General features: G+C 35.1%; 2 protein-coding genes across 3 annotated transcripts in view; one reads left to right on the top strand and one right to left on the bottom strand.

The window, feature by feature from the left end:
- The window catches only part of LOC121738635 (integrin-linked protein kinase), a 35343-nt gene extending 16237 nt beyond the window's left edge, over nt 1–19106 (top strand). Inside the window, exon 9 of the transcript XR_006037313.1 lies at nt 19077–19106. The gene's annotated coding sequence lies outside the window, so the exon portion shown is untranslated. The remainder of the gene's footprint in view (nt 1–19076) is intronic.
- Nucleotides 1892–22711, bottom strand: LOC121738637 (F-box only protein 32). Of its 2 annotated transcripts, XM_042130828.1 has the most exons (9): nt 22522–22711; nt 22311–22355; nt 7468–7552; nt 6788–6977; nt 6248–6429; nt 5862–5954; nt 3690–3847; nt 2306–2414; nt 1892–2049 (listed from the first exon to the last, which is right to left on the bottom strand). In XM_042130828.1, exons 1-9 carry the CDS (start codon nt 22620–22622, stop codon nt 1954–1956), a joined length of 1059 nt encoding a protein of 352 aa, XP_041986762.1. In that variant the 5' UTR covers nt 22623–22711; the 3' UTR covers nt 1892–1953. The 2 variants fall into 2 exon arrangements, with proteins under 2 accessions (XP_041986762.1, XP_041986763.1); XM_042130829.1 differs by lacking the exon at nt 22311–22355.
- Between the last annotated feature and the right edge of the window lie 1632 nt (nt 22712–24343).

The following is a 24343-nucleotide window of genomic DNA, read 5'->3' as shown; positions in this document are numbered from 1 at the left end:
TTAATTAATTTAAAATATTGCAATATTCACACTTTCCCCCCAGAGTCTGTCTGTCAAAAAAGTTAAGAAATTAAAAAGTGGCAACATCATAGTGTCATCCCTTTCAAATCAATCTAAGAAAAAAGGGATGACACTACGATGTTGCCACTTTTTAATTTCTTCACTTTTTTGACAGACTATAGATAACATACATCAAAACATCATAGACAAACAAGAAACCACAAAACAATTATCACATAAAATATAACCAATCAAATCATGAAAACATAATATCACAAAATTTAAAGCATCTATAGTTTGAAAAGCAAAGTTAACTAATAAAAAATCATCAAACACACTTATCATATCTTACAGTTTTAAAAATACCAGATTTTTCGCACTGGCAATTGTGAATCCTGTCAACTACATATTATTAATAGTAAAATATTGGCTGCCGAAGCTGCCTCTCATACTCTTATCACCTAGTTACATGTTGTATGCTGAAAATATTTTCACATTTCTAAAGTAGTGCTTATAGATTTACCCTTTAGGACGCTGCCACGAATATTTTTCGAATCTTAATTCAAAGCACATAGCTTAATTCCTTTTTATACTTGCTGATAATATAATATAGAAAATTATACTATTTATACTAGTATGTGTGGTAATACACTTCGGCTCCAAGAAACTGTTACCACCACAGTCATGTAAAAAGGCATTATTGCTCTATATGTTTTCGTTAAATAAATATTACAATGCTTTGATTTACCAAGCCTCATGTTGCAATAGATATGTTATATACCTATGCAGTGTTATGTTCTTCTTTTTATTGTTTTTTATTTAATGTTTTACCATTTAACAACAAATTCATATAAGTGGCCACAAATGTTTTTGCATTAATATTTTTAATAATACTTCATGGTCATCTACAAATCTACTCTTACTTCTTATATTTAGGTTTTCACAAGCCTAAATAAGTAAGCCTCACTCATGAGAAATATTTTAATGCAGCTCACGAAAAAAAAAACTTAAATAAGTACTAATGAATTCATAGCTTTATGAAATTTTATTTTGATAAGAGTTAATTTTAAATGTATACTGGCAGTTTAATGTGTAAAGTTTCAACAATAATTCTTACTAGGGATAATTACACACGAAACTTAGACAAAATCGTCCATAAAATACAGTATAACAGCAAGAGGAAAATAACTACATATTGTGTTAAGCAAAAAAGAAAAATATTATTATGATATCCTTGTCATTATTAATTTTCCAGCCACTTTAAGGGGGATATTAGATTATCATATATATTGGTTCCGAGATCATTGAGTCAATGATATTGGATAATGTAATATAGACATATGATTCATTTCCTCCTTGATCATAGATTTTTGACATTTGCTGAGAGATTGGATCCAATACGGTCATAGAAATAGGTGTTGCCAGTTATTTAATATAAAAAAGAGTTTTTAATTTCTTGTTCGTTAATATGGTTCAAATAATGTAATGTAATTATTTTTCTAATTATATACTTGGATTATCTTGCTGAAATAACAAAAAACAAGCCATATTAAAAATGACAAATCGAATTCTCTGAGATCTAGTAACCCTGACGTCAATACCTGTCAGCGTTTGCGCTCTCCATTGGCTATTGAAACCACATATGACGTAAAATAGGATCAATGAAATATGATAATGTAATAAGTAGATATGATCAAATGATCATATATATTGGATCCTATATATGATCATAGAAATGATCCAATGTAAATGATAATGTAATACCCCCCTAAAATGCACTGAAAGGGTTCACTGCATTTGAATAAAAGCGACTTCTATTCCATTGGTATTCGAATGTCAAATTCAGCCATAGACAATCACTTTTAGAACATCAACCTTGTTCCTTTTTTAAATATCGCTGGCTGTCAAATTTTGAATTTGGAACGGATCGAGTAGGCCGCGGCAGCGCGGCGTTTATAGCGAGAAGAACTTGAGAAAGGCCGCGGGCGGGACGGGGTGCGGGGGGAGCGGCCCGCCTGCCTCCTTCAGTCTTTCCCTGTATTCTGGACACTGAAAAAAAGTTTCAAAAATAATTACAAGAGTAGGCACAGTATTCGTATGAAGTTTTTTCTTCTTAATGTGCAGTTTGTACAGTAGCGAATGGTGTTATGAATTGCGATTGTTTGCAGGAGCTACTTATATATTTACAAGCAATAAAGTCATGGACGTATATCGTCTGCCTCCCTTTAATTTCCCGGATCCTTTCTGTAACAATGTTATACTAAGAAGAGTCAATTCTATACGGCAAACTGTGTTATAAGGTTACCTGGTCAGCAATACAGGGATGTCCCAGCGACCTCCAGAACAGGCACTTGCAGTGGCGACACAACGACAGCGTCTCCGCGTAGCGCGCGTCTTCGCGCAGACCATACAACCTGAAAATAACACATTATTTACTGCTGATGCTTTACAACATTTTAGTAAAGGTCTGGGGTTATTGGTCTTCAAAGATTTGGCTTCACCACTTCACCAGCCACAGTATTTCAGGGGCCATCCTCCTATAAAATAGACCTATTACTCCAATGAGGTTCAAGCTAAGCCTTTAATACAGAGACCAACCAATACTGTCAACTGACTACTATCCACGATGCCATCTTTTTTTATGAAATAAGGAGGCAAACGAGCAAACAAGTCGCCTGATGGATAGCAACTTCCGTCGCCTATGGACACTCGCCGCATCAGAAGAGCTGCAGGTGCGTTGCCGGCTTTTTAAGAGGTAATAAGGTAATAGGGGAGGTTAGGGATAGGAAGGGAAGGGAATAAGGGAGGGTAGGGAAGGGAATAGGGTAGGGGATTGGGCCTCCGGTAAACTCACTCACTCGACGAAACACAGCGCAAGCGCTGTTTCACGCCGGTTTTCTGTGAGAACGTGGTATTTCTTCGGTAGAGCAAGCCCATTCGTGCCGAAGCATGGCTCTCCCACGTTAAATCTTTGGCATCGTGGATAATAATCATGAAAAAGCCTGGCTGACTTAAAAGTAGAATCATGGCATCTTACAACTCTTGTGGGCTTCAAAAGCTTGCCTTGATAGCTTTGAGTAACATTGTCTGTGTCTCAAAGTGATAGATAGTCAAGGCCGCCACTTGACACGAAATTCGTGAGTCGTGATTGAGTATATTGCTGTGGTTTTGAAGATCGCTTATGTCTCAACCACTAATAAGTATATTTAATAATGTTATACATGTTAAGAACACCCCTCTCCTCGAGTTTTTATCAAGGAAAGTCCCCTCGTCACTCGTGGCGAAGCAATTAGCGCCATAGTCCAGTCGTGCATTCGAAGTTTTTCAATCGATTAAATTTATAATGTTCATTGTTGCTAAATAAAAGAATTAATAATTATTTTATTACTCTTAAGAATTCATAATTACTTTAAGTTAATCTAGGACACCTTTTAAGCTAAAATATTGTGGAATATAATATGCGTGGAGGCCGCAAAGGAAGATCTTCCGACCGAGCGAGGTGGTATGCTCGGTCAGGCCGAAGCCCACGTGATACATTTCAGCTGCCGTATATATTTTGACGCGCTTAGAAAACTTCGACAGCGCGATGCAGGAATATTAGGCTAATTGTGGGTACCCCCACGATATATAAAGCCTTTCAGGCTGCAGAGCTTATACATAACTCTCCTGGCGCAGTCGTAAATACTCACTTCCTCAGCTGATGGAAGAGCTTCTTATAGTCCACTTCCTCTGCATCCCCCCTGGCGGAGTCCACCTGGTGCGGGGTGAAGTGGAAGCGGACCAACTCACGCCAGACTCGCTGCTCGCTGCACACTGAACCCATCACCGACCATGCTGATGACGCCGCCTGGGAACGAGTTTTGAAGGTTGAGTTATGTAATTACTAGGGGGGTATTACATTATCATTTATATATGATCATAATATATAGGATCCAATATATATGATCATTTGATCATATCTGTATATTACATTATCATATTTCATTGATCCAATTTACGTCATATGTGGTCTCAATAGCCAATGGAGAGCGCTAACGCTGACAGGTATTAACGTCAGGGTTACTAGGGCTGCGTTCCAGATGACGTTAATTTTGACCAAAACGCTCAAAACGTCCCCTTCTGCCGTTCCCTTTGGCGACCGGGGTCGTCTAAATCGCGGCTATGACGTCACTCATGACGTCATCATTTTCGCTCAAAACGACCCTTGACAAAGATGGGTCAAAGTGGGCGTTCTAGTTTTTTTTTTAATTTTAACGTAACTATATCGCGAAAGCCATGTTCGGAAAGTTTTCACGACAGAGTAGAGACAAAAAACTTTATATTATTTCATTACAAATAATATTTTAATTGAAATATGTATATTAAATGAAATAACATTTAATGAAATATTTTGATTGGAAAATAAATTGTTTTAAATGAAAGGTCAAATGATTTCTTATAAAATATAATACTAATTTTCATCTCTCCTATACCTGTTGACCTCGTACTTGAAGCATTACGCGGTATTGTTACCTAACGTTTATAATATGTGACAATAGTCAATATTCAACGTATGTGGTTTTGTTATTAAAATATGATTCAATGTGAAAACTCAAATACATATAGGTACTTAAGTAATAAAAGTTTAACTATATTAAAATATGAAAAAATGTAATACTAAAAACGAAACAAATATAATATTATGTATTTTATTTGTAAAATAAATGTAACTATAAACAATTACTTTTATTTACGACTTGAAGAAAAGGATCGTAATATCCAAGTTCGGTTCAATGTATCTATGTAAAAAAAATTATAGTTCTTTTTTTAAACTTTTCTCAAAACGCTCAAAACGATCCATAATCCGTTCCACTTGGGTTTGTATCACTGACGCTCACATGCTAGTGGAACGGGAAAAACTTCAGTCTTGAGCGTTAGCGTTTCAACGTCATCTGGAACGCAGGGTAGATCTCAGAGAATTCGATTTGTCAAAAGACATCGTCATTGTTAATATGGCTTGTTTTTTGTTATTTCTGCAAGATTATCCAAGTATATAATTAGAAAAATAATTACATTACATTATTTGAAACATATTAACGAACAAGAAATTAAAAACTCTTTTTTATATTAAATAACTGGTAACACCTATTTCTATGACCGTATTGGATCCAATCTCTCAGCAAATGTCAAAAATCTTTGATCATATCATTGACTCAATGATCTCGGATCCAATATATATGATAATCTAATATCCCCCTAATGAGAGAAGTTAATTCATAGGCAGTTGACGGACCAACGTCATTTGGTCGGATAATATCAATACATATAAAGTTAATTGTGATATGTCAACTGAGTTTGACATAACGCGACCAAATTAGTACATAATTACGTGCAGGTCCGCAATCTGCCTAAGAATCTATTTCTTTGATAGTGCAGAGTGCTAGCGGAGCCTCAAAGAAAAAGCAAAGTTATGAATATCATTTTCAGGATTTGGCTAACCTCAGCTTTGCAGTTTGCGTTAGAATACACCTAAGAATGACTCCTATATAATATTATATTTTTATTTTATCAAATAAGGTAAGTCTTTAATTTTCTTCCTTTTGGGGACTATTTCTGGTAGTTTTTTAGTAATTTTTAAGACCCTTTCTCTGACCGAAACAGTTTAAAAAAGCGGCACAGTGAAAAAGAATACCCATGAGCTTTATTAAAAGACAATAAGCGGTAATTTTACTCTTAAATTAGGGCAGCAATGCACCTGCAGCTCTTCTAATGTTGCGAGTGTCGATCGCCGTCGGTAGTTGCTCTCCATCAGGTGACCCGTTTGATTGTTTGACCCCTTGTTTTATAAAAAAATACATACATAATAATATTATGTTGCTTACATCTAAGTCTCTATGATCGGCTATCCTCAGCAGTATCTCTCGGATGCACTCCTCCGGTAAGTCATGAAGCTTAGGCACCACTTCCGGTCCAGGCTGAAATTAAAAACATAAAATTAGGTATAATAAATTTGCTTTTGAACGAAATTTTGACCCTCAAAGGAGGTTTCCTTTGCCTACCGAGTCCCCTCTTACCCCTCTACTCTCTCCGCTTCACGTTTAGGTATGAAACTAGTGAGCATTAGCGACCGAACGCTCTTGTGTGGGGGGGGGGGGGGGGGGGGGGGGCAGCCCCAACCCCCCCTCAGACCGTTCGATTATTCTGTATGTGTCCTGCCTTGTCTTTGTATTCACCAGTCACCAGTGGCTTGAGACGGTTAACCACTGACCTCCTGTATCCGTATGCTGTTAGCGATGTGGTTGATGCGGTCTATGGCGGTATCGTGGTGTCCCCACAGAGCTCGCGAGCCGAGCGGCCGGCCCCAACACGCGCGGCGTTCCGCTTCACGCAGCGCTGACACACCCGCGAGCAGCGCTCGCAACGCGTTTAGATTCTGTTTCGATGTTGCCACTGCGAACAAAGGCACAACAAGAAATAATAACGAGAGTTTTTATCGTAGGTACGTTTTCATAAAATCCTTATGCAAGACAAGGCTTTGTAAATGTTATCGGAAAGAGAACGGCAATGTAAACAGAGGTTTACCTCTCTGTCGAATTCGTGAATATAAAACATTAAAGTTGATTGGATTAGCCGGTAATAATTAATCTCGTAAATAGAAAGTTAGTTGCTTCAGTCAGGTAACCCAACCTGAGTCTCTTCTCTTATCTCTTGAGGTTAACCCAACCAAGGTTAACCGTAAATCTAAAATCTGTTAAAAAATAAAAAATACCCAAACCTGACCTTGAGCCAAACAAACTGTAACGCATACCCTGATCAGCCAATTGCTCCAGCATAGAGAGTAACAACTTCTGCGCTGCACCAGGCAGGTTAGTCAACTTCTGTCCGCCCAGCAGCAGTTCTAGAAGAGCACAGATGTAGTTGAACCGTCTGACGTCGCGCACGGCAGACGAGAAGTCCAGGCGACGGACCGCCTCCGATAGACCGTTGAAACCAGCTATCTGTGGAGATTAAACAATGGTGTGTAAGTGATGATGCAAGTGGTGTGATATTATTATGTTATGATTTAGAAATATTATGCTATGTGTTGAAGGATGCTCCTAGACTACAAGAATATTATGTTGTTCATGAAATTTACTTGCTCATTGAGAGATTGAAGATGCTTCCAATGAGACAAAAATATGTTGCTTACGGAATTCTTTTGCTCATTCTGAGATTCGCTCATTTGCATAGGTGCTCACATTGCTTTTGCAATTTGCTTATGGGATTACTCATACAATTTCACATTTTAAATTTTATTCGGTCTATTCCTTGGTTTTAAGACGAGGTTATAGTCTTTTAAAAAAGTGGAGAAATTAAAAAGTTGCAACATTGTAGTGTCATCCTTTTCAAATAAATCTTGAATAAATCTAAGAAAAGTGATGACACTACGATGTTGCTACTTTCTAATTTCTTCACTTTTTTGACAGAGTTATTTATTTAGGTACTTACCTCTCTTGTGCATTTAATAGTAATGTGGCAGTGTGGCGGTATTCTCGCGACCTCCTCGGAACTCTTGTCACCTTCCTCACCGGACCTAAAACATTAAAATCCCACTGTAATTTTACATTTGTCAATCTTACTGTTTCTGCGATCAGCTGCTTTGTCAGTATCGAGTATCGACCCCAAAAATTAAATATGTCTAAAGCCCACTTTAAGAGCAGGTACACATTTGGGGTTTGAAACGCGCGTTTTGAGAACCTAGGGTATTCTATTGAAGCGTACGCGCGCTTGCATATTGTGTACGCACGCGCGTTAGCAAAGCGCGCGCTTCAAAACGCCCAATGTGTATCTGCAGCTCTAAGGAGGTTTTTTGACAGGAGTTTATTAATTCCACAGTGTTATTGATTGGCTGAAGTGGTAACATTAGCCAATCAACATCAATCAACAAACATAACCCTTCCTGGCAGTCGGGTAAAAAAAGGCCGGTTCAGCAGCTCTTGGTATCGTGTCCATGGGCGACGATAGTTGCTTTCCATCAGGTGTAGGGTTGCCAGGTCGCTAAGCCGTAAAGCCGGATAAAATAGACAGCTTGGCCGGACATTCGTATAAAAAGCCGGACATTTTTATTCAATTTAAATTCACAGTATAGCAATACGTATCTGTACAAATTTTCCGGTTTAATTAATAAATTTAACATCTGATTGATATAATATTACGTCTCGTTAGATGTAAAACCGTTAGAAAGTAGGATTTTCATGTAAAATTATAGATTTAAAGCTCTACAAAAGCCGGACACCTATTAATTTTGGTCAGACACGCAACCAAAAAGCCTGACTGTGTCCGGCTTTATCCGGACGCCTGGCAACCCTAATCAGGTGACCCATTTGCTCGTTTACCCCCTTACCTTATAAAAAAACTAAAAGCACTACGGAATAGACAAAAATCACGTCAAAAAACCTCAGAAACCGGCGTTAGTAATGGGCATCTAAGTTCCTACTAGCAATTTACTAGCACTGGTAAATAGTAATAAGTAATAACTAGTGCTAGTAAATTGCTACGAACAATATCTGTACTTTCACATTAATAATGACCCTTGGTATATATAACACAAGTTTTATTACCGTAATGCACTTTCAAGTCTCTAAGTACCGCTTATATAAAACTAAATTACAAACGACGTTCCTGTTCTATCTGTTCCGATGTTGAAAATATTAAATAACTTGAATTCCTGCACAACTATGAGATTAAATTACACTACCTCTATAATAATATTTAATATTTATATCAAAGGGTTAAGGAAATGTGGTTAGGGTAACCACAATTTTGAAACTTCTAGGACACGTAACGTCAAAGGCTTGTACAATGTACATACCCAATTGTTCACATATTTTCATAATGGAATTGGTATTCTTGCTACATCATATTTTGTGGTTTTATTTAGAATTTACGTATACCTACATCATGGCAATGTATTATTTCTATTTATTTCAATTCCAATTAGGGATTTTTTTATATTTATTGCTCCAAAAACTGGCAGGCAAAACTAGCAGGAGCTAAAATTCAGCGAAAAGTTGCAAATTACAACAAAACTACTGGAAAAACTCTCAAAGTTAGCAACGACAAGCGCTCCCAGTTGATTCGCGGAGGAAATTTTAAGTGGAAACTAAGTCAAAAATACATTTAGGTTAGTTATAAATACGGTATCCGGGATAACCGTTCGGTTAACGAGGATATAATTCGTGCGGAGAAAGTGGGGTGGTTATTTATAGATTTTACATTCCAGTTACAAGCTAAAACATTTTACTTTGAAACGTTGGAACGTTAAATAAATTGTAGTTTTTATATTACACCACCCTTTAAGAGTGCGATAATTTTCGCCAACCAATCAGTCGACTGACATTTTAGAAAATAACTTAAACATACAAAATATATTTAAATAAAATAAAAATTCGACTTGTACCCAACGACAAAAACTACGGACGCAGTAAAGTAAAGATCATTGCATTTTGGGAGTCGGGGCTTAAAATAGTTCGCCCGCTGTTGACTGCAATAATATTATCTTTTGGTGATAGATGGCATACTCAATTATTCACATATCTGATGGAAAATCCGACAAACGAAAACGTACCATGCTGTCTTTAAAATCATAGCTAAGCAGTTACTGGTGTTCCTACTAATTAAAACGTTGATACTCGATTACCAACAATTATGAAGTACAGTAATTGGTCACGCGATGCGATACATCAACCAGCGAAAACGGTAATGAATCCAATCTAGTTACACCAGAATCTAGATAATAAATTGCATCTATACTAATATTATAATTTTGGAGAGTTTGTTTGTTTGTTTGTTTGTTTGAACGCGCTAATCTCAGGAACTACTGGTCCGATTTGAAAAAATATTTTACTGTTGGATAGCCCATTTATCGAGAAAGGCTATAGGCTATATTTTATCATGCTTAGACTAATAGGAGCGAAGAAATGGAGGAAAATGTGGAAAAACGGAGGGAAATTATTTGAAAGGGCTTATTTGAACGCGCTAATCTCAGGAACTACTGGTCCGATTTGAAAAATTCTTTCAGTGTTAGATAGCCCATTCATCGAGGAATGCTATAGACTATATTTAATCACGCTAAGACGAATAGGAGCGAAGAAATACAGGAAAATGTGGAAAAACGGAAATTATATGAAAGGGCTTATTTGAACGCGCTAATCTCAGGAACTACTGATCGGATTTGAAAAATTCTTTCAGTGTTAGATAGCCCATTTATCGAGGAAGGCTATAGGCTATATTTTTATTACGCTAAGACTAATAGAAACGAAGAAATAGAGGAAAATGTGGAAAAAACGGGGAAATTATATGAAAAGGCTTATTTGAACGCGCTAATCTTAGGAACTACTGGTTCGATTTAAAAAATTCTTTCAGTGTTAGATAGCCTATTTATCGAGGAAGGCTATAGGCTATATTTTATCACGCTAAGACTAATAGGAGCGAAGAAATAGAGGAAAATGAGTGAGGCACAATAACGATTTTTTTATTTAAAAAATCTTGAAATGTTTTTGGACTACATTTAAATGCCTTTATTTTACTCATGGCATTAATTCTTATCAAAATAAATTATTTTTTTTGATGTTATGTTTTAATGTTATGGCGAAAATAAAATATTACGATTTCTGCTGCACGTTGCGAATTGGGCGTCGTCAAGGCGCGCCGCGCGGGTGTGCTCGCCCGGAGAGTCCACGTAAATATTAATTACTAGCGACCCGCCCCGGCTTCGCACGGGTATAAATTATGGCCTAAGTCACTGAAAAAATGATTAAAATCTATTCAGTAGAAACCATTTTTATGTTCTGCTTAACATAAAGATTGAGTAAGAAATAAAGATTGAAAAAAATATATTTAAAAATCAATGTCCACCCGTGCGAAGCCGGGGCGGGCCGCTAGTAGCTTATAAAATTAATTAATTACCTACCTATGTATTAGATAATATTGGCGATTAAAGGCAAAATGCAAGGAGGCAATTCATCGCAGATAATGTTAAAGAATATAAGAGGGAATCCTGAGTCCTGACCAATCAAACAAAAGCTTACTAATGCCTGCCTGAGCCTGACTCAGGACTTAAAGACCCTTGTCCTTTCAAGGAGCTACGGTGAGCGGGTTGAAACTAAAAGTTTACCTTGTATAGTTTTATGTAAAAAGGCGTTATTGTTTATGTTTACCACGGTCTGTTATGATGCGGTAGTCAGGTCAACGACACATAATTCGCGCAGTTGAGTCATCTATTGCGCGGTCGCTTTCGATTCACCGCGATGGAAATGGTTTCATTATCTACAAGTGCACACCGTTTGGTCGAAAGTGTGTCGAAAATCGAGATGCTGCTAAATATTGGGTTGGGCTATATTGGGCTATATGGGATCTTTTCACTGGCTTCGTTGATTGGTCAACTTTATTACGTCGGTAGTTAATAAATAAATTTCTGTCAAAAAACTCCGAAACCGAGCAATAATGATGTGACCTGCATCTTTAATGTTTGGGATTTTTTTTAATCTCAAACATATTAAAGTTTGAGATTTAAAAAAAAACTTGAGTAAAAGAATAAGTAAAGCAATTCCTTCACTTGTTTCTACTTACTTTATTTGGATTTTTTTCTTTGCCAAAACATTATCAGCACAACCAACGAAGTAACTTAGGTATAACCTAAATAACTAGCAACCACGAAATATTTCGATAACTCAAGTGTCCACCTAATTGTGTTAACTTTCGTAACGACGTGAAATAGAATATTAATTCCGATTATCATTTTAACGATCTATTGCGTGTTGATATTATTATTTATAATTCTCATATTTACATAATTTAGGTAAATAACCTTCTGCTCAAACTGTATATTTGGTGTTAGTATGAAAACACACACATTTTTTATGATTTAATTAAAGTTTAACAAACATTACTATACCTTGGAAATATCATCTGATTTCCACTTCTAAGTGGAAATCAGATGATATTTTCAAGGTATAGTTATGTTTCTTAATCTTGAATTAAATCATAAAAATGTGTGAATCTTTTTATTTTCTTTTCAGACTTTCTATTCCTTAAAAGCTAGTTTTGCGTCTAGCGTCTTAAGACGAGAATTTTTCAGTTTATCGCCAATTTTTTTTATCTTTTTAGAAATTTTCGAAGACATTGCGCATAAATATGGTGGATACAGAGAATTTGTTGGGTAAACTTCCTTGGTGGTCTATTTTTTTGTGATGCCAAGATGAGCTTGTATTAATCCACCCTCAATTGTCATAATAAATTAAACCTTGCATAACCCGTTAGTATAGTTGCATAACAGTTGGCGTCAAATGCAAGGCCGTATCAATGTAGCCCAGAATTATTGTCAGTGCCAATGTCACGGCGATAAGGATATTTACACTTTGTCCTCATGGTATTTCAACACGAGGACAACAAAAAAATTGGTTAATCCACGTAACTTTCTATATAAGAGATGAAAACCAACTTAATTTTAAATTCATCATAATACGGAGATACTTTGAGTGCCAGAAGAGGACATAGTACATATAATTAAAACGATGACCTATACAGTAAGTGCACAATATTATTTATCGCCTATAATTCATCTTCTTTTGAAACCTTTTAGAGAAATAAAACACATCATTTTATTATTCCTTTACATTAGCTATACTTCACATGTTACAAAACTTGAAAAACTCTGTTCATTACCCTGGCTCAATATTTTGGCTTCCCGCCAAAACTCTCGTCTACATTCAGAGATACATTCCCGTTATAGAACTAAATGTATTAATTCCAGAACCACTTAAATGTCGCATCCTCATTTCTGGTATACAGACAGAGCTAAATGCCGCGCTCTAATGTAGTTTGGCTTTTAATTTTTTCTTTTTACCCTTTAAAAGGGCACAAGTCAGTTACGTTTTGGTCTTTATGTTAACTTTTTAGTACGTCTTCGTTTTTTTCATGTTTCATTTCACAATGTTATGCAATTACTAAACAGACTTATTTATTTGTTTTTGAGTAAACAAGTAAAACCATTAATCATTACCAAGTGAACCAACTAGTGTTACGCCTCTTTTATATAATATGTAGTTGATATTTACTACAAGTGTCCTTTAATCTACTGCTTATTTCTCAATTGCTTTTATGAAAATTTTGCAATTTTAACCTTGGGTCATTCTTCATTTCTACAACAGCTTTGCTATTTTGAAACAATCGTCTATTTAGTTCACCGGATTATTTCATAATTGGCCAATTGTACAATTTATTAACCTTCACAAAGGCGACTACGTATCCGATAACTGACTGTTAAATGTGTTAACAGACTTGATTTTTATGAATTATTTTAATTGCTTCACCAATGTTATATCACACCTGTTACAATAATATATTATCACTTTCATTTGTTTATTACGATCAAACATAATCACGCAACTTTTCTACGATGAAAATAAATAACTTAATATCCATAAAACTTTTATTAAACAACTAGATGTTCCGCGTGGCTTCGCCCGCGTAATTTAGGAACGTCACGGAAAACGTACATTTTTCCGCAAAAAAAGAAACCTATGTCCTGTCACGCGGTCTATTCTTCATGTGTGCCAAAAAACATAAAAATTGCTCCAATAGTTTCCTCCGTTTTCCCCCACATTTTCCTCTATTTCTTTGCTCCTATTAGTCTTAGCATGATAAAATATAGCCTATAGCCTTCCTCGATAAATGGGCTATCTAACATTGAAAGCATTTTTCAAACCGGACCAGTAGTTCCTGAGATTAGCGCATTCAAATAAGCCTTTTCAAATAATTTCCCCCGTTTTTTCCACATTTTACTCTATTTCTTCGCTCCTATTAGTTTTAGCGGATTAAAATATAGCCTATAGCCTTTCTCGATAAACGGGCTAACACTGAAATAATTTTTCAAATCGCACCTGTAGTTCCTGAGATTAGCGCGGTCGAATAAGCCCTTTCAAATAATTTCCCCCCGTTTTTTCCACACTTTCTTCTATTTTAGTATCAGCGTGATAAAATATAGCCTATAGCCTTCCTCGATAAATGGGCTATCAAACACTGAAAGAATTTTTTAAATCGGACCAGTAGTTCCTGAGATTAGCGCGTTTAAACAAACAAACAAACAAACTAACAAACTCTTCCGCTTTATAATATTAAATAGTATAGATATGTGAGGACTATTGTATACCTAAGGTTTCTAAAAGATACGAATCAGTTTTTGTACATTAGAGTCTTTCCAAAAAAAACTTGTCCTTGAAACAATTTCAGCTATAATTCGGAGCATTCTTTTGGAGTTTCATGAAACTACGTATTTTTACCTATAATATTATATGCGATTCCATAATCCATTATAATATTATGTAAAAATTAGGAACTTTTGATTTAGATAATAATGATAATGATGATAAATAGCAAGTAAGTATAAAATAAGGCTAACAAAACGGTAGCTCATAACTCATAAGTCATAACTTCATAAGCCATATTCTTACCCAAAATATTACATAAACCAGCCTGCAAATCAAAGGCGGCCTCCTACTATGACACTTTCTCACTTTCTATTTCACTTTCAAATTACCTTTACACCGATCTAATGACGCGTTAATGATCGCAACGGTCTAATAAAATTGAAGTCATAGACCACGATGGTAATAAGGAGCGCAAACAGCGTACCACATTTTACGGAAAGTGGTGAAATTGTCAACGAAAATAGTCAAAATAAAACCATATTTAACGCGTAAAGTGCGTAAGATCAAATACGTAACGAGGTTGAAGTTTTTTTATGTTCTTTTTATGCGTTTTTGCAGGTAAGAAAAAACAAAACCCTAGAAAGGAAAAGAAAAAAATGTCCGGTAAACGACGAATGTATGGATAACCTACAACGAAATTCGGCGCTTTTGGGGTATTAACTTATTGGATTTTCTAAGGCTTCAGTGGATTAAGTAATGATTAATTACTATCCATATTTATTTTACCAGTCTAGAATTCAAGTTCTAGAATGAACTTGGTATTATTTACCACAGACTAACCACAAGCAGCCCTGAATAGTAAATATAGGCACGAAATAAATTTTATTTAAGCAATTAATCTGAACTACACATTTTTATAAACAATATAAAAAGCAGAAAAGTCATAGAAGAGACTAGAATTTATTATGATTCCTATCCAGTACCATATTTATTATTATTACTAGCTAAAAGCCGAGCTTTGTGAGGGCTCGACGCGTCACCTTGATTGACTGATGATAATAATCTAATAAAAAAAAATCGGCCAAGTGCGAGTCGAACTCGCCGACGAAGGGTTCCGTACCGTTATAGAGCGAAAGTAAGAAAAAATGTGTTTTTTGTATGGGAGCCCCCTTGACTATTTATTTTAATTTTATTATTAATTATTCAAGTACAAAAATAATTAGGGAGGTTGTGAAAATTTCAAGTGTCTAGCTGTTGCCATTATTGATTACGAGCAAAAAAGGCCAAAAAAGAACGTTTGTTGTATGGGCGCCCCCCCTCCCCTTAAATATTAATTTAATTTTGTTTTTAGTATTTGTTGTTATAGCGGCAACAGAAACACACAATCTGTAAAAATTTTAAAAGTCTAGCTATAGCAGTTCTTGAGATACAGCCTGGAGACAGACAGACAGACATCGAAGTCTCAGTAATAGGGTCCCGTTTTTACCCTTTGGGTGCAGAACCTTAATTAGTATGCTAAATCACAAATCAACAGGCGTACTAGTTTTTCCGTAAAGTGTACACAAAATGTAACGTAAAATGTTGTGGGATATACTAGAGCTCGCTTCGCTAGCCCTGATTAATTTAAATCGTCTGTAAACGGGCTCTTCGCCCATTCTTTGAAAAATAATGTGCACCATGGAACTAAAAATTAATTTCAATCAAGTTTTAGTCCATACTAGCTGTTGCCCGCGACTTCGTCCGCGTGGACTTCAGTTTATAGCGTGCGGTGTCAACAAAATTGGTGTCAAAAGCTTTTTAAAATCCTGGTACCCCTTAAATCAAAATACCCAAAACAGCCGTGCCGTGTGCACATAATATAATATATTTCTTTTTAAAATTAAACTTTTTTATAAGTACCAACCCACACCGACCCCCGGAAGCGATAGCGCGATCTAGGCGATTCTTGACGCCATCTGTTATGAGTTTTTGGAAGTAACCCTTTTTTCCAGTTAAAAATTAGCCTATGTCCTTTCTCAGGCTCTAGACTATCTGTGTACAAAATTTCATTACAATCGGTTCAGTAGTTTTGGCGCTGTTGTTTCTGATGTCTATGTTGGTAGGTGAGCCGTGAGTTACTAATTAATAACGTGTATAACAATCGAAAGAATCGAAAAACTATTCCAACATGATACCACCTCTTATAGAAATACATATGAGCAAGCGATAGTGCGATCTAGGCGACTCTTGGCGCCATCTGTTATGAGTTTTTGGAACTAACTTAATTTGAACAAATTAACGCATTTTCACCCCCTTACAACCCCTTTTTCCAGTTAAAAAGTAGCCTATGTCCTTTCTCAGGCTCTAGACTGTCTGTGTACAAAATTTCATAACAATCGGTTCAGTGGTTTTGGTGTGAAAGCGAGACAGACAGACAGACAGAGATACTTTCGCATTTATAATATTATTAGTATAGATTCAAGCCTTTAGGCTTCATCATTTCATTCTATAAGAATCCGAAATAGTATGTATTATTATTTTGAAAATAACTGTTTCCTTTTCATATATAGTATATTATTGAGGAAAAGGAAGAAAAAGAAAAGAAAAAAATTAGTTTCCTTACTCGTGATGGTTGTATCGGTAATTGTATTGTAATTTTACAGATTTCTCAAATTTTCAGTAAGCCAATACTTACAGAAATAACCATAGGCCTTTATTAAACTAAACAGTAAACAGGGCATTTTCAGTATTTGCCCGCATCTCCTGTTAATCTCGCCGTACCGACCCTGACCCAATTCCCGTTTCTAGGACGGCACAAAAATTGATTGAATCGACCAACTACAAAAATGGGGCGATTACAATATGAATACGATTTAAATAATACTTATATTCTTTGTCATATCAGAGTCTAATTTATTATAAATGCAAAAATATGTCTGTCTGTGAAGCACAGACAGACATATTCGCTGGATCCGCTGAAGCTATTTTGATGACATTTGGAAGGAGTAAGTAGTAACATAGTGTTTCGAGAAAGGACTCGAAATAATCACAATAAAATATTATAATCACGTGCTAAACTAAGAAGACCACGTAAAGAAGGTTGCCGACAAAATCTAATAATCTAAAAAGGCTTTCAAAAATGCCTGGCAAAGATAATACCTGGGGCGATTTAGAATGTCTGTGTATTATCTTGTTCCACATATTTAATTGATAACATATACATTACACATGCTTTATGGCTTCCATAGGTGTATAAAACAAAGTGTTTTTTTTTTTAATATTTTATGTAATTTGGGACCGTCTTTGAGCTGTTCGCCCATATCCTTTTTTGCTATCTTTGTATATAGGTTTTTCGAACCAAGAATAATTGAAATAATATTATTAATTGTGATAATTGTAGTCCATCACGCCAAGCAAGCCATAAATCATGAAAAGGCAATGCTATATTCATATCGGCATATAAAAATCGCCTCATAAAGAACACAAGTAGGGCGAATGTTCTACAAGTGCCGAGCGCTCCGAATGTAGGTTCTGCTTACATTACATTTTCAGTATGGTTGCGTGCATATTTTTACACGGTTCATAATGATACGAAACCTCGTTTGAAATAATATTGTGTTAGTAGTTTATAAAAAGATTCATAGTATTTACTGTTTTATACATGAATTATTTTATTATTTTAGAATTAAGATATATTTCTAAACTTATTAGAATGTATTTATTTTATTTATACTGACGTTTTAGTTTTTTTTGTCTAATATTATGTAAGAAAAGTCGTTTGATGATAGTTTTTTTCCCCAATCGTCCGACATTTTACATCAAGCGTGGTCATGCGATTTTTTGTTTTATTCTATTCATTAATTATTTAACTGATGTTTTTACAAACAAATTATTACGAGAAAACTTAGCTTTATTAAGTACTTCCATCTTATATGGATCAAAGGTTGAATAGATTTTCAGTACCTAGAAGTGTTCAGGGACCGGGCAGTAAAGTTTATAATTTATATTTAGAAGAAAGAATATATTGGATAAGGTAGACATGTCTGTCAAGATAACAGATTAAAGAAGGGGTGAGGCCTAATGGATTAGGGAGAGTCTCGCTAGACAGTCTGCGTGAAATGTCACGTCTGTTTATGGGAGGCTATTTGCGATCGAGCGTTTCGATCCATTGCAATGTTATGGTGGTTTCTTATATTTTATTTTTTAACAAACCAATTCATATAAATGATTTGCGATGCTTTTTACAAAATATTGAATTTGGGAAAAGTTTGTTTATTTGGTTTATTTGTTTGCATCGAATAGACTCCGTAACTACATGGCCGATTTTGATGAAATTCGGTATGGATGTTGTAGTCATCTGGTTTCATCTGCGATTCGATTGAATGACTAGCGCGTTCATTGAATGACACCATTCAATTGGATGACTAAGGGACAACTCGTCAAGACGACTGTGACGTTTAACGTTATTTGAGTTTTGACTAAATGTCATATAGTGAAGTCGTTAAATGGGATGCTATAATTTTTTTAAGTCGACATAGAGTAGACCGCGGGGATAAACATAGGATACTTCATACTAATTATTATAGTAGGAAAATGTATGGTTATTGGTTACCGCTGGATATTTTAACGCGACCCGCCCGCCACTTTTAGTACTTACTACATTATGTTTTTGTATTAAAGTTTAAACAATGTATTTAAACCTCAAATAGAGAGCACTTAATTTAAAATTCCTTTGGGGTGAGGATTGTTTGAGTAATAATTTCAACGCCAGACGTAGCTCGTTGTGACTTGTGTCTCATGAATCACAAAATGTTGGGTTATTTTAGTTTGTTGTAAGGAAACAGAGTGCAGTTTTTTTTTCAGAGCTTGGATTAAAGAGTTAGGGTGCGTTTCCACTAGAGCTATGCTGAGCTGCGTTGCGAGAATGCGTTTTTAAGATCTAATAGATATAAATATACGATCAAGTCTGTTCTTATCTACATACTATAGTTCATCGTCATCAGCTGCAGATGACGCCCGCAAGTCCATTGCACCGAAATTCGTTTATCGTGCAGGCACCGTACGTTCAGCGGGCGCGTGAAGAGGTAACAGACGGACAAACACACATTCGCATTAATTATAATATAAGTATGGATAGAATTAGCAAACACTATTCTTAGACGAATAGTGTTTCAAAACTGATCTAATATCATCTGATATCATGTAACATCTTCTGCAACAGTCGGTCTGATTGCAACGTTACAATGAGCGAACGCGGGGAATTTTCGAATGCGACGTTTTTAACGCTAATCGTGATTGCAAACAATGGGGATTGTCCATTTTTTTTTAATTTTGCTCATTACAAAAACATTTTGAGGAATAAGGTCAGTGATCGTTTTTCTGTATATAAACGAAAAAAATACCCATTAGTTACTTATATTTTTGAACAAATACGCTTAACCTTTGTTTGACCTTCAATGGCGTTAAATTAGCAATACATTCGACCAACATTACGTTTCGAACTTTTGGTAAGCTTCTCGTATCAGCTTTCACATGAGAATGAGAACTTGCATTTGACGAACCAGCCATTGGGCGATTCCATTATCGCGGGTGCAACATTTTGACGCACTTAAAGCGTCCTACTGACAAAATAAAACATATTTATTAATAAATTATCTTCTGAAGGGATACATTTTAACTAGTTTAATCATGATTTGTAAATGAAAACTATAATTAAATCTAAGAAAAGCCACAAAATATGTTTGAAGTACTATCGCGGGTGCAACCAAATCGGCCCTCCATTAACAACTCGGACGAGTTCATTTGAGAATACTGTTAATTGTGAAACTTTTAGTAATTTATTAACCCATATTTGTAAAGTGTATAAGACAAAGAAATGATTTAACTAGATACAACTAATTTAATTTATTAGTACTAGGAATTATTAACAATTTCCACGATCGCGGGTGCAACATCAGAATATCGCAGGTGCAACAAGTCTAAAGAAATTGAATTTACTCATAAGTCTGCGACTAATTTCTACATTTTTGATATGCAATACATAATATTATTAGTAAGTTGTAATAATACTACTTAAAATTTTGTTATTTTTAATTATCAGTCATTTATCGATCTGAGAAAATAAATCGTCTAAATAACTAAAACAATTTGATAATGTAAATTAGGCAAACGTTTTTCGATGTATTGCTATAAAACCGAACTACAGCAAACATTAAATTCAAAATTAATATCTATAATTTAAAAGAAAGAAAGGAAAATGATAAGTAAAAATATTGTTTTCAAAAAAAAAAAATTAAATTATATGATTTTTTTATGTCATTTGTAGCATGTCTTCTAAAATGTTTAAAAATAAAAAAAAATTTGAAACATCTGTTATGTAATACATGAAATATATCTAAAAATATAAAACACGATGTGACTCTATTGAATTTTTTATAAATCTTGTAATTACATGAAAAGTATTGATAACAAATATAATTTACCGTTATTGTTTACCTTAATAATATTAAATATGACGAAAATTACTATAATAATCAAAAAATAAATTGTTGCTTTTGCAATTATACTGCTTCGATCGCGGGTGCAACCACTTTTAAGGTACATAAAATAGTTTATTCCAATGATTCATTCCTATTTCCCTCTCAATTCTTCTTACTTTTACAAAGTTTCAAATTATTAACAATTTATTTGAGCGAGAAAACTAAACTTTTGTACTTTTTTATCGCGGGTGCAACAATTGCAACTTTTGTTTAGCAATGTTTGAAAACAAATTCAAAATTGTTGATTTTTTTTGCTCAGAAATATAAACTTATGTTATACAGTCAATATGTAGTGGAATTCAACTTCGAGCTAGTGATTTGTAGTAAAAAAATAATCATGTGTGGCATAAGCAGTTTTTCTCGCGCCGTTAAAATATGATATCACTTCAGAATGTTATAAATCATTCAAATTTAAATTTTTACTGATAAAAGTTCTTTTGCTAGTAAATATACATCTTTTTATTTATAATTCAATAAAAAAATGTAACAAATGCTGTGATTTCAAAATTCGTGTCAAGGGTCGTCTCTAGCGGAATCGCCCCATTATAAATAAGATTGAAAGGAAATTTAAAACATAATATGCAGAGGTCAATTGGCGGCCGATGATGACGTCAGAGCGAAACTTTAAAAATTTATTGAGAAAATGAATTTCAAAATTATTTAATTTATATTCTTAAAATACCCTATTTTAACGAAAAAAATAATAAAAAGTACATGTGATTTTTTTGGACAATGTCCATTACGACATTGCCGCGGCCACTGGATATAATGATCATCAACCCTTATACCTAGTAATTTCTTTACTAATATTATAAATGCGAAAGTGTGTCTGTCTGTCTGTTATCTCTTCACGCTTTAACACCTCCATCGTGGGTATCGCTACACAATAGATTTTCAATTGTTATGCGGCAGCCGGGTGCCGCTTGGGGATTGATCACATTGATATTTGATGGGTTAAGCCGATTTAGATAAAATTTGTTATGGAGAATGTAAGGGAAAGGTCTTTAGGTCCCGGGAAAGGACATAAGACTGTTTTTGTTACGGAAAATGTATGGTTTCCGAGCGACAATCGAATTTTGGCGCAATCTAGATTCTAGTGCCTGTGCCAATAAAAATATATGAATATTAATAAGTAATAACTAATGGAAAATTTGTACCTACCTATAAGCATCAAGGCCCAAGGGGCAAGTTTTGGTGGCAATACAGTTTACTTTTTTTATTTTTGGAAAATAAATATTTTTATTTTCTGTGTACGCGGTGTCATGAAAGTTGTTTTATCTAACTAAAAGTGCCTAATAAGAGCACTTACAGTCAAGTTAAGATAAGAATTATTAACTTCATGATTACAAAGCACCTACCTACCTAGTTTGCTTTCAATAGTATTAGTAGACCTATACTTATATGTAGATATAATATATTAATTTGTTCCATGAGAATACTCTGGTGTGACTGTTAAGGCCTCAGATGTATCCAGAGCGTCTTTGACCTATTTAATAAACTGCAGTCAGTAGTCACAGTGCGAGCAAGAACAATGGGCTGCGTATTGTGCCTTCGGCGAAGGACACAACAGAAATCAATAACAAGAACAGCTGATCGCAATTGCAAACCGAAAGTAAACACTCACCATTTCTGCTGGTCGGAGTTATTAAAGTTAGTTATAGCTGCGTATCTGCAAACCGAAACACAAAAATACTAGAATAAGGCGTTATTAGATTAGTCTAAATTCTACAGCATTCTGTGATTAATAATTACGTTAGTTATGCATTACCGAGGAAAACACAGTTGCGTAGTCGAGGAAAGACAAAGGATAGTTTGATTTCCTGACAAAAACTCACCGTTGCGCCGTACATTCAAGCACTTTCTTTTTCTCCCATCCTTCCTGAGTTTTCACCCATTCTTCGCCGGGGGAGCGCCAGTCTTTCGAAATAAAAGGCATTATTTAACACAAATACAATGAAATGAAAATATAGCGAATACAAGACAACCGAGCTTCGGCAGCTCGCGACGAGAATTGCCATCGTTCGAGTTCGCCATGAGTGCGACAAGGAAATTGTTTAGAAAGAGATGATCGCGCGCATGCTTGTTGTTGTCTTTGCTGACAGCTGTTTACGTCACGAACAGCTGTTTTTTTGTTTATCTCTCACCTCTCACAAACTACAAAGTTTATCAAAGTGGAGTATTGCATTTTATTGATACCGTGTATCTTTATAAATAAGTTATTCTTCCTCATCTCTTATCATTGAAATTTGAAAGCCTACCTACATTTTTATATTGATACGGTAGGTACCTAGATACCTGGGTAAGATTTTTTGTATTGACATTTGACAAATGACATGGTATATCTATGGTCTAATGCGGGGTTTACACGGGTGACTATAGCGTAGCCGCACGACTTAGGCCGCACGACAAAAATCGACTGTCTAACGGCCGTTCCCAATATTTGATCTATCTCTGGTTTTGCCCTACTAGAGATAGGAATAGCTCACATTAGACATTAGAGACATAATATATTTTATGTCAATTCATTGTTAGCTGCTATCGGTTGTATGTCAAACCAGAGATAGATTGAATATTGGGAACGGCCGTAAATGCCCCAAAGGTAGACTACCAACCAACTTTTGCCGTGCGGCCATTGGCCGCATGCGACTGGTGACTAAAATCGACCGTGCAAACGCTTAGTCACAAGTGATCGCTTGCTGCGAATACTTACATAGTTTGTCTGCACTGTTATAGCCTTACCGTAGTACCTTTTTCTTCATTTTAATTGATCAATTATTTCTCCAATATTGGATTGTCGAACGATTTCAATGCCACAGCCCACACACAATGCGACTATTTTACGTGATATTTTCACGCAGATTAATGAACTAGTCACAAGCGATTTTTATAAAAGTGTGCAAATGGGGTAGCGATTCGGCTTGGACAGGCGATTCGGCTAGTGACTTGGGGCTTGCCAGTAAAAGAGTTCGAACCTTTTTGTATGGAGCGTGGCCTCCTAGTCCTTTTAAAATGGCATATTTTCGTGTACACCTATAAAACACACGTCAATCGACAGAGAAAATAATTACAAACAACAAATACTCTTTGACAAAATGTCGTAAATTATATACTTTTTGAAATACTTATTTCACGTTGTACCTATACCTAAAATGTTATTTATTTTACATTTTCAAACTAAAATATCTCAGAAAGTATATAATTTATGACATATTTTGTCAAAGAGTATTTATTGTCTGTAAACATCTCCCCTATCGATTGGCGTACCGCGTATGTTTAATAGGTCTAAAATACCACATTTTATATGTACTTGTAAGTTTAGCTGTATGCCAATAAGGAGGATATTAGATTAACATATATATTGGATCCGAGATCAATGAGTCAATTACATTGGATAATGTAATATAGAATAAATATGATTCATTTCTTCCTTGATCATAGGTTTTTGACATTTGCTGAGAGATTGGATCCAATACGGTCATAGAAATAGGTGTTGCCACTTATTTAATATAAAAAAGAGTTTTTAATTTCTTGTTCGTTAATATGTTTCAAATAATGTAATGTAATTATTTTTCTAATTATATACTTGGATAATCTTGCTGAAAAACAAAAAACAAGCCATATTAACAATGACGATGTCTTTTTACAAATCGAATTCTC

The sequence above is a fragment of the Aricia agestis genome, chromosome Z, assembly GCF_905147365.1.
Source record: "Aricia agestis chromosome Z, ilAriAges1.1, whole genome shotgun sequence".
In the NCBI taxonomy this organism is placed as follows: Eukaryota; Metazoa; Arthropoda; class Insecta; order Lepidoptera; family Lycaenidae; genus Aricia; species Aricia agestis.
This window is presented reverse-complemented; position numbering and strand designations above follow the sequence as displayed.